General features: G+C 41.4%; 1 protein-coding gene across 2 annotated transcripts in view; it reads left to right on the top strand.

The window, feature by feature from the left end:
* LOC111253199 (uncharacterized) overlaps positions 1–12167 on the top strand; it is a 53558-nt gene extending 41391 nt beyond the window's left edge. The window contains exons 2-7 of one of the 2 annotated variants that reach the window (XM_086973863.1): positions 3666–4014; positions 4301–4492; positions 5225–5525; positions 5742–5999; positions 6256–6478; positions 6829–12167. In XM_086973863.1, coding sequence (XP_086829989.1) covers positions 3666–4014; positions 4301–4492; positions 5225–5525; positions 5742–5999; positions 6256–6478; positions 6829–7085 — 1580 coding nt within the window. In that variant the 3' untranslated portion in view covers positions 7086–12167. Of the gene's footprint in view, positions 1–3665; positions 4015–4297; positions 4493–5224; positions 5526–5741; positions 6000–6255; positions 6479–6828 lie in introns of both variants that reach the window. The other variant, XM_022812279.2, reaches the window with a different exon arrangement.
* Position 12168: the final 1 nt, after the last annotated feature.

The raw sequence follows: 12168 nt of genomic DNA, 5'->3' as shown, positions 1-12168 counted from the left end.
CTCGTTATATGGTACAGAACAATAAGTGTTCTGCTCTTGAGATGTGTAGGTGAGTGCATGTGTGTGCCTGTCGCTTTGCATCCTATATGAGGGCTCATTCTGGTGACCCCTTCTCCTGCAACCACCAAAGTTGAGTCTCTTTTTGTAGAAGTTCCTGTTCTACCGCCGCCTCCATCTTGTTAATGTGGTTCGTCTCGTCCAGCAACTGATCGTTTTCGCTGTGCCTCATCGGCATATGTGAAGGTAGAAGCAGCGGCCGCACTGAGTGCATATAGTAATAGTATGATTTAGCCAGATCTGGATCACTGATATCGTTCTGCTTGAAATAGTTGTGGGCCGCTAGCGGTACTAGTAGTAGTAGACACTTTCTAGTTGCTTCACGCAAAATCGACACACGGATGATCTCTGACGCCTGTCAGCTCGCTTGGCCGACAGCAGAACGAGTGATTTAGAGAAATCTGTCGACTCTCTTTGTACCTGATGACTGTGAGGCAGGCGTTTCTGCTAGGACATTCGTGCATAGCGGGTTGGTGCTTGTTGTATTGGTTTGTTGGACTTGCTGTAGGACGGTAGCTTGTTCTGTCTCCCTTCCAGCCTGTCTGACTGGCTGGGTGGGGGATCCACATGGCGCGCACCTGGCATACCGCACTAGTTCAGCTGAACTCGGTGACGGTCTTATGGCCTTAACCTTCATACGATCATCGGGTGAACCAGCCGAGGGACTCAGACACTAAATAAGCGACCGCCAGTCCATCGAGACTCGATAGCGACCACAAGATTTCCGCAAGCTGGGTAGCTACGCTGGGACCGCAAGATATAATTGGGGGTGTTATTTTTTGTAAACGTAAACGTAACGCTTGTTTGCGTTTTGCTGTTCAAAAACTGGCCAGTCTTTTTAGAATATTCGAAAAGGATTGAGTTTCTGCTTTCCACTGTTTTAATTGCTTCAGTAGGATATAATCGAAGTAAGAAAACAAATAACCCAGTTCTAAAAAACTGAACGAAAACATCGTGTAGAGTATAAGTTTTTTAGTGCAGAAGTATAGTTCTTGTGAATCTCATCTTTATTTGACAAGAAATATGGCTTTGCTTCCGTGGTAGGGGTCTGTTCAGAACTGATGTTTCCTAGGCCAGTACCCACGAACGGGACTGTCAAACTGTCAAAACCCAGAATAATACGTCTGCTTTTGAATTACCCGGCCAATTGGCTAAGCATTTTTGTTCGACAAATTCAACTATTTATGGGGATGTTGGTTTTACAAAATATCCTCGAGTCGCGTCCTGAAACTAGGCCAGCGCTTGAAATTTGCATAAGGGAAAAACGTTCAAACAAGTATACATAGTATAAACTCGTTTGGTAACTTTTACTTTGTATTTGCATATTTTTTCGTAATGTACATAATATTGAAATTCAACATTGGAGTGCTTTGCTCCAGTGGCTTCTTTCCTCGAACTTAATCTTTTGAACAGGTTGCTTGCTTACAAATCCCAGTCAAAAAGTAGGACTATCAAAAAACAAAGCTGAATTAAGTAAAAACCTTAAGGAAATGTAGACATCTTATTCCACAGGCATTTATTTATGCGTCTAGCAATTTGTAATCGAAACTATCGAGCAATGCGTGTTTAGTAATTAAACGTTTGTTGTACCACTAGAGCTGGTGGAAAATTGGCAGCGTTTGTGTGAGCTGGAGCAGGGAACGTTTGTTATACGCATAGCAGGGTCTCATAGGAAAGGTAAGTAAATATGCTTTCATTTCTTAGAAGCAGCTCACGATGCGTGAGTTACGAACAAGCTTCCTTTCGGCTCCGTCGCCGAAGAATTTCGATATTGCTCTTCAGCGGAACGGAGTGGGCGCTGACCGTTACTCAGTGGCTTATCGTTTAAGATCTTCTGTTTCGAAACACGTGGGTTGCTCAATCCAGAACCACGATATATATATATTAAAAAAAAAAAAAGGATATTCAACAATTTGGATAAAATAATGGTGGCGCATTGGCCATTTAAGGCGTTCATTATATGATGGCTCAGGTGACTATAGACTTCGATGTAGACTCTTGTCAGGGTACCTAAAATGGTTCCTTTTAAACTTTTAGTGGGATATGTGTCTTTCAACTCAGCAGGACATATATCAGCCTCTAGTTGTTTCTTCCATAAAGGCAGAGAGTAACCATCTGCGCAAAATGCCGGAAATTCTGTTTCGAAAATTGCTGACGTCGTTCCTGACAACCAATTTCTACTTCCTCTGAAAACTAATAGAAATAGCATCAGAAGCCATATAAACTCTTCCGATGACGATGTTCTGACTATGCGGCATCAGTGGTGACAGAAAAATGTCTCAGAGGCATTCACAGCGTCTATAGTATCTAGAAATTCAACTTCGTTACCTTTTTTTTCGTCTAGAATTCGTCCATGTTCAGTCATCTCGCGTACAAGATAAAATTACATATATATATATATATATATATATATATAGCAGTCAAGGCGACATCGTCGTACAAAGAAGAATTATATGTACAATTATAGTTTTTCAACAATATAATGATAAATTCTGAACTGACCCTGTTTCTGATGCCTGCACCAGCCGTCGGTAATGTCTCGTCGACAGGTACGATGTCGAACTAGAATTCGATGAATAAGTAAATGAATAGTTCAGCGTTCAACTTAGGTTGGTCCAAAAGTTCTTGCCCCTGGCGCAAATATTGTATTTAGGGAAGCGACATCAATGAAATGCTTGCCTTATTAGAAGAATATACTGTTGATCGTGACTCGTAACAAAAACTGCTAAGTTGATGCATCATACATCATAAAAGCCGTATGATCTAGTAATACGTATGTTTACTCTTATCATTAAACTTTTTTCTTCTTCTTCATGGCCAACTTTATTCATTGTCAGTTAGTACGAGAGGGCGAACTTTGGTTGTTGTTGCCGTTTACGTACGGAGTTTACTGAAACGTTCCAGACAAGTTCGCTAATAGCTCGGATCTCATCAACCGTTCGGATTTCATTGGCGGTGTCTTCCGTTTTGTTTCATCTTCTTCTTTCATACTGTCAGTATCCTACAGCTGCCGCTCACAGTGATTAACGGACATATAGAGTGGAAGTACAATATGAACTTATAGCCCTCCTAATATGCGCATAGGCCCAACAACACGACTGGTTGTTCTCTCTGAGGATTATAGATATTTATAATATGGCTAAGTAAGGCAGATTTGTGAGGCCTTTTTTTCCTGTTCTTTTATTATTTTGATATGAACCTTCCCGCTCGCTCTCTGTCCCCCGCTTCTAACTCCTCCTCCGTTACGATAATAATAGCAGCATAGTTTTATAGCCGCATAAACGTGCTTCGTACAGTAGATAAGCCCTGCTTATTATTAGTCAAGCGTAATATGAAGGTCGTAAAGTGGAAGGTGTTGAAAAAGAGCAAACAAAATCTTGCAGTGCTCATCATTTTTCCTTGAACTGTGTTCTCTGTATGCAAAGGTTGGAGCAAAAGGTTCCGGGTGACGTATCCGTATGGGAAAACTGACAAAATTGATTTAGTGAGGTGGGGCGATCGTTTCATGTCTTGTGCTTATGGATAGACCTGTTATCTTCACTGAATATTTTGGCTAGTCTTCGTGGACAGGAGCTAAATATCGAGCTTTGTTTTTGGCCTTATTTCAGACAAGGATTGTTCGCTGCCGTCATCAGGTTTAACTTCACTATCGCAAGCGTCAAATGAAAGTAATGGTGTATTTGGAAACGTTGTAACCTCTTCGTATGGGAACCGTAGTGGCACTCCTAGCGGCCTAGTAAGCAGCAATATTGCTTCTAGCGTATTTGGCAACCGTAACGTAGCTCCTAAGAACTACTACCAAGGAGTGTCATCCGGTGGACCCCTAAATCTGGGAATCCAAGGAGTTAGTCTAGATGGCGTAGGGAAGTCAGTCCCTGGCTGTGCAGGGACAGAATCGCTTGGACGATCCCCTAGTGGGCTAATTACATCGGCTCTTGATGCCAATAACAACAACAGGTGTGAATTCATCGGCTATACTTATTTTTCCATATAAATGTTAAGAATCAATGCACCCCTAAAATTTAGCTATCAGTATGTACAACATCTTCAGTTTTTTACACGTCTCTTTATGTATATATTCATATAGCTTGCAGTAAAGCTCTGTCCGTGATAATGTTTGCAAGATAGAAATGTTGCATGCAACTGCCAACCAGTTTTTTTTACTCACTAGACAACGACCATGCTGTATGTCATAAGTTTACGAGAAAGAATGGAACATCTGAATGCTTGTTGGTTACAGTAGCAGCAATTCCGGAAGCGAAACCATTCAGAGTGATGCTGGAGATCTCAAAGGAACTCTTTTTTCGAAGAAACCTGGAGGACCGACTGGGCCCTCGTCTGCCGGAGGGCCCCAGTCGCGGCAACAAGAGGAGCTCTGCCTCGTGTGCGCCGACCGCGCTTCCGGCTACCATTATAATGCCCTCACCTGTGAAGGGTAAGTCGCTACGAAACGCATCGGTGTTCAACAACGAAGCAACGTGTATACGAGAGCAGATGAATAGATAGATGGTGGGCTGAGAAAAACGGTCCTCAGATAAACTCTGCTGTATGCAGCTTTTCTAGCGTCATGTCCTGTATTGTGCTTCCTTCCTATGCACTTACATGGGTACAACACGCGTCAGCCTGGTTATGTTTAGTTATTTTAAATTAACCTCTAGTTAGGGCTGGTAGGCCTCTTTAGCTTTCCAGAGCGCTTTACTCTGGATACGTGTTAACTAGTCATAAACTCTGCCTCATTTTCCACCTGTTTCCAAGTGAAGCACTTTTAGTAATATGCATATTGTGCATTAGTTTGCACAGCAAGCTTGTAGCCTGACAACATTTGCACATAGTTGGAGTAGAAGAAGCTGCTTGTAGTTTAAAACACTTAGACATCCAATATAAATATAAAAAGAAATAGTCAGCAGGCATAAAAGTGAAGCAAGTCCTTTTAGCATAGGTTTGCTGAGCTTTTCACTGAATTTTCTCCATGATCTCATTAAAAGTCTGCGGGCATTTGAGTCAGATATTACGCGGTTACGAAGTCAATTTCTTCGTAAGACATAGATGTCGTCTTAAATAGCAGCTGTCAATTAGGTCTCGCGACTAAATGTAACGAGAATGGTTTCTTGCTTTTTTACCAAGAAAATACCAGTTTTTTAAGGAAGACCTTTTCATATAACTTTAGATGCAAAGGCTTCTTTCGGCGATCAATCACAAGGAAGGCTAGGTATCAGTGTAAGTACGGCGGTCAATGCGAAATGGATATGTACATGCGACGGAAATGTCAACATTGCCGCTTCCGGAAGTGTATTAGTGTGGGGATGAGGCCGGACTGTGTTGTACCTGAATCTCAAAACGTCATGAAGCGTCAAAACAAGAAGAAACCAGACCCAGAAACACTGAAACCCAATGCCAGCACCCCTGAAGCCGTCGAAGTACACGACGAGAAACCAAATCTGGCAGCCCTTAATCGTGCTATACGAGAGGTAAGACTTTTCCTATTACGTCGCCATGGTTAGAATTACCAGTCAACATACAGTTTTTGATGTTCACTTGTTAAAAAGATATAAGTTTAATCTTCCAAATGCTATAGATCTTCATATTAGATTTGTCGAAGAAACGTTGGTGGGGGGGGGGTCTACTTCCTCATAATCTGATGTAGACTAATCATACGACAATTACTGAATCGGCGTTTTCGTTAGGTGTGTCCTTTGACATCTGATCAAGAGTGCCTAATCAATAGGCTGGTTTACTACCAACTAGAGTTCGAGTCACCATCACCTGAAGATGTCACTAGAGTCACAGGGTTCCCTTTGGGATGCTCCGAAAAAGACAGCCAAAAACGCTTCGAACACATTACTGAGATTACGATACTTACCGTCCAGCTGATCGTCGAGTTCAGCAAGCGTGTGCCTGGATTTGATACGTTACAGCGCGAAGACCAGATCACATTACTTAAGGTTAGTGGTTAACTAATACGGTGTATTATCACCCAGAAGGGGCTGTTTGTACGTGCCAAGGCAGCTGTCAAGTGCTGAAAACTGCCCTCAAACGGCTTCAAATTAAATATAGCATGAAACATATTTTCTACCGACAGCTAAGTAGTTCATTGATAACGTCGTAAGTCCCTATACGGAATTACTTAGATTTCTCAAAGGTGCGTATTGTTTTGACGAAGTTCCAAATTGACCGGTCTAACATTTCCTGTTGACTCAGGCGTGTTCGAGCGAGGTGATGATGCTGCGTGGAGCACGCAAGTACGACGTCGCCACAGATTCAATTGTGTTCGCGAATAACCAGCCCTATACGCTCGATAACTATCGATCAGCGTCGGTGGGCGAAAATGCCGACGCGCTGTTTCAGTTTTGCCGAAATATGTGCAACCTCCGTGTCGACAATGCGGAATATGCCCTGTTAACAGCAATCGTTATCTTCTCAGGTAAACCTGACAGACTAACTCACCCTTCCGTGCGTACTCTAGTTGATAAATTCATATAATCAGCCAGAGAAATGTATATATCAGTTACTACTAAAGGCAACCAAGGTGCTGAAATAATAATAATAATAATAATAGGACATTTAGAATTCGATTTTGTATTTGCCTCGTAGTAATAATCACATATGAATAGATCTGATAATGATGTCAGCGATAAAGTCGTTGGTCAAGCTAGAGATTATAGGAGTAGTTTGCATTGCTCATCACCTCAACCACTACCCCTCAATAATTATTTCATCATTGAAATGCATGACTAATCCGGTGTATTTTCGTTGTTTTTTTGGACATTTTAGAACGTCCGGCCCTACTTGAACCTGATAAGGTTGAACAAGTACAAATGTTCTATGTGGAAACCCTTCGCCGGTACTCGGAGAATCATCGAAATCCGCCGGGGTCGCCCGCGCACTTCGCTAAACTGCTCGCCATTTTGACTGAATTACGTACATTGGGTAACATGAACTCGGAGATGTGTTTCAACATCAAATTCAAACAGAATAAGGAACTGCCACCATTTCTTGCCGAGATTTGGGACATCCAAGAGGCTTCATAATCGCAACAAGCGTAATTTTTATTTGAATCGAGGTCATTGACAAACATCAGTCTGCTGTCGAGTCCTCGATCTGTACCCATGTGAAGTGCTCGTTCCGTGTTTTTTCGTTAGAACCGCGCGAACCTAGACGGGCTGCGAAACAGTTGTTCTGCGAAATAAATGATCGTGCAGTCGACCCTCGCTGCACGTAACAACGACAGTAGCAACAACAGCTCGAAAAAAACCTGTGATGAAGACCGGAATCGAGACAAGGCCATCGCTGGGTCATTTGCGCCGACATTTTTGTCTGTCTTCTTCCATCCGCTTCGGCAGGAAACACCTGAGGCAGCTTTAATGGTCGCAACTATTCAAGATGATTGTGGGTGGATGTGAGTGTCGGCGAACAGGAAGAATCTAGTTGGCCATCTAATTCGCTAACGCAACTCGTGCCGATTCGGTGTTGATGTACGATGTATACTTTGTAAATACATGTCTTCCAGATGCCTTGCCGGGCCACTGAGTTATGTTGAACCATCAAGGACAGTTACTATTAGATGAAGATTATTATTAATGCTATGTTTATTATTCGACACCCCCTTGCTGTTAATTATAGGCATTGTTCGTTATCCACTTGCTGAAGGACAAGTGATTTTTGACAAAACGGTGATGAGGTTTGTTACAATGGGGGTGGTCAACGATCACGTAGAGGGGGCTGTACAGGAAAGCCTCGAAATAGTATATGTTATATATTACGCATAGAAAAGAACAAAGCACGAAAATCGCCGACGATACACACCGACGAAATCATGGCCTTATACCGCTGAGTTACGTATCTAATGTTGGACAACAAGCAAATGTACCTAGGATATCGTTGGGAAACGAAGATGCGTAGACTCTAATAACAATCTGGACCACACCAACTATATCGACAGAATGGAGCAGGATGGGGAAATTTCAACCCGAACAACGACAATCCCTCCAAAGGCCTCTAGTACGTCCTACGGTCCTCTACGGTAATCACCTTATTCTAATATGAATATGTATTCATTGCCGAGCTGTGTTAACAAGCTAAACGGCTTACAACGTCGTTTGGATTTTGGAAATCGGGCGTCTGTTTCATGTTTAGCCGTTTCGGGAAACAAGAACATACGATCAAGCTATCTGTCTGCTTAGTTGAGTTACCTCAACACATGAGCATTGCATGACTTTATTTGAAAGACTAAAGTCTTGTTTGTTTAGATTATGTAGATGTTAATGTGCGTTGATGGACCTGCAGACGTCTTATAGTTTAGCCGAAAAGTTACGAAGCACCGACGCAGTACCAATTATGTACCAGACTCGCTAAGCGTACGAAAAAACAACGTTCCATTTCATCACAGTAGTGAAAATTTATGTGATTTTCCGTATGTTTCCTACAGATGTTAACATTTACGAAATGTGTACTCGGGACGTTCGGTCAATGGTGTTTCTGTCGAGAATTAGCCGAAAAACCAATGGCTGCCACTGAAGATGTTTGATCGTCACACATTACGCATACGGCGTTTATGTACATATGTTTATGTTCGCAGAGATTGATTTTATTGATCGCAGTCGTCTGCTGTCGCTGTAATGCTGGCGTCGAAGACGAATCCTCAAACCGAGCGGCTCTAGAAACAGATTGAGGTTTGCCCACCAGCTACAAGGTATTTCTGTGTGTCACGCCACTGACAAGAGAGAACGTATACTGACCGTAATACTGAGAAAGGCCCAGCTAGAATAACTTTCGACAAAAAATGCATCAGTTACGAGACGCATAAATTAGTCGATCGGATAACCTCAAGATGTTTCTACGGCAAAATATAGGTTTCTACTTTGGGCAGAGGGTGGAACAAACTGCTGTGTTAAAAAGAATTGCGAACGTGCGCTGTTCACCATTGTCGCTATAGTTTAATTCGGTACGCTCGTAGTAGTACTTGTGCTTGTAGCAGTGCTAGCGGTTTCTACCTGAGTAAAGGCACAGCGAACAGCAGTTATGCAGCAGACCTACGACGAAAAGGACCTGTCGCCCACCAATTGGCTCTGCGGTTAAGGTGTTCCAATTATGCTCCATAGTGTATGTATATACGTTGGTGTTTGAGAGCCGCTGATTGCATATGACAATTATGAGTGGACTGTAGGAAAATTCGAGCTGGCCCTGTCAAATAACGCTACAAAACAATGAAATGTAGTAAGGAGATAAACAGTATTTTTGTGTCTATGTGTATGATGACTATATGTACATATATAGGTATGAGAGCATTACGAAAACATCTATACGAAATTCTATATTTTGTTATCCATCCATAAGCAACGCGGCCTATGTGCCTTTAGTTAGCCGAATCAGAGAGGAAGAGCGAAGAGTCACTATGAGAGATAACCCACTGGCTACTACGACAAATCAAACAGCGGGGAAATCCTCATGTCACCACTCGACTGGCCAGAGGTTGTTTGCGGTCCATCTGCTGAAAAAAGGCGCTGACAGCTTCTGAAAGAAAGCCTGCAAATTACGAGTTGTGGTCCTTTCGATACCGACAAAAGTAGCTGAAGCAGTGATTACGACCAAGTTATAGAAAAAGCAACAAAACTACAAAAAAACACAAGTATATTGGTATATATATGTTTATACATATATATCAAGTAGGCGATAACGATGATGATAGCAATGGACCTAACGCATATATCGGTATTTTACATATTATTAATATATATTATTGTATGTAAGAGTAATGATAATCTGTGGTCGAATGGTCATCAACTATAACAGGAGTAATGGTTGCCAATAGATAATAACTGTCCCGCTAGTACGGCGATTCTATAACACCTTACATGTACGCGCGTTACAACAACTTGAGTTTTTGCCGGTTATGGGCATCTGCGTAAATATTATGTTTACCCTCCGATCACAACGACATAAGTGAGCTCGTACGTGTGGCAAGCTGACGTCTTTTACTACTATAAATTCGAAAAATCAAAACAAATCGAATTGCTACCTCAAACTAAAAAAAGAAAAACAAAGATGGACGAGCTCGCTTCTCTCAAAAATCACTCGGCCCGAACAAACGATTAGTTAAGACCGACAAACTTGTCAACACTGTAATCGCTCGTGGCCATTGCTTGTTCGTCTGCTAGTTTTCATTAGAAAATTTTTGAAAAACGTATTTGCCAGTGATTTTTATGTTTGTTTATACATGCTATCTTGGATTCAGGTTTATATCGCGATGAAGTATTTGACCTTTATGATTTTCTATGTAGGCTTAATCCGTGTCAAAGGATTCCTTGTTACGAGACCGCTTCTTGTTTGTCTTTCGGACGGACTCCTCGCAAATGAAACAATTGCTTATGTCACACACATACATACACGCATAGTTCGAACGTGGTGACGAACGAAGTATCTAGAAAACAAATGCTTTTTTCGATGATGATCCGAAGCCGTATCAGCATCGAATAAGATTAGCTGATGAAGTACGTCAAACTGAGAGCGGATTGCCAGAAACTCATTATTACAGATATCATTACTAGCTAGATACTTATACTGCAAGATATTGTGTGTCGTCTCTGTGAGATACCAAATTATGAAACGATAACGAAAATGAAAGCCCCGATGGTGCCCACGGCAAGAATGCCAGAAATACAACGCGCGTACCTATAATGATATATATATATATATATATATATATATATATATATATATAAGCATATTAAGCCTGGGAAACCCTATTATGTCGTATATATATATATATATATATATATATATATATATATATATATATATATATATATAGCAAGTGTCAAGTCAGAATCAGAAGTATAGGAGGCCGAGAGGTCGTTCGTGTCGGTGTAAAGGAATAAGCTCGAAACTTATGCTACAGGTTAGATCGCAGGCAAGCCGGAGGATTGCTCACTTTTGGGCCTTATATAACCGAAGGGAAAAGAAGGAAGGACTATTGACTGTCCTTGGGACAGGTGTGATTGTTAAAGGGATATTGTCAGATCGTGCAGAATCGCATGCTTTCCGCTCCAGAAAGCTGGAAGGGGTCAGAAAAAAGAAAAGACGCTATCCGATGAACATCCCCGTGCATGGCTTAAGTGAATTTATCATTCTGACTCAGATATAAAGCTAATGAACTTGTCTTATATAGTATACGTATATGAGGACGTTTGAATGGGAGCTCTTATCGTCCGCATAGACGAGAAAATACCGTCCAGCTACAATTTCAAGCTACACCTTCTTTTCAAACAGCAAAGGTCCGTATTTCGTTTAATTGGTGATGAGAAAATGTGATAATGAATCTCTTTTAGCGAGGTTGGTCTAAGCGCAAGCCCGTGCGTTGTGCGACGCGGGCAATGTTTATCGGGGCTGATTTTTTATGAACGGAGAATCGGAATAATCGTATACACAAGTCTTGACACTCTATGCCAAAATTATTATGTGTTGTTGTCGTAACAAAATAAAGCTTTGTCTCGTCATTGTGCGTGAGTCAACGTAGGTTGAATTAGAGATAGACTAAAGTACCAAAGACTCACGACTTTTCATGAGCACATGGTGATGATCAGCTCAATCGTACCTAGTTCGTTACTTTTTGTTCGAGAGAAATCACCCCAACCTGTTGTTGAGGTAGTCACCATATAAATCGAAATGCACGAAGTCACTCTCATAAAACCGTAGTTTGCTGGTTGGTAAAAATGGTTCATGATAGAGTATTCTAGAAATTGAAAATGCCAAATAGGAAAAAATCGTATTGCGGCTTCCTCTCTTAACTCAGGTGTCGATTTGTTTCATTCATTTTATCTTCGTTGAGGCCTTAGATAGGTAGGCCGTATCACACGGGTGTACACGTCGGATGTCGGCAGACGCGTTTAGATCTACAAGAAAGCACACTTTATAATGCATTGGAAGGCCTTGATATTGTTGATTAGAATTAAACAAATGGACATTAGGCCATAATGTTGAATGATATGGCAAGAACAACGTCAGCTACTACAATAACAGATTATAATATTCATATATATATACATATATATATATATATATATATGAACGAGAAAAACAAACAAGCGCGAATAAACAGAGAACTATAAACGTGAG

Source organism: Varroa destructor, unplaced genomic scaffold (genome assembly GCF_002443255.2).
Source record: "Varroa destructor unplaced genomic scaffold, Vdes_3.0 BEIS01000006.1, whole genome shotgun sequence".
Taxonomy (NCBI): Eukaryota; Metazoa; Arthropoda; class Arachnida; order Mesostigmata; family Varroidae; genus Varroa; species Varroa destructor.
Note: the sequence above shows the minus strand (reverse complement) of the source record. Positions and strands in the feature narration are given on the sequence as shown.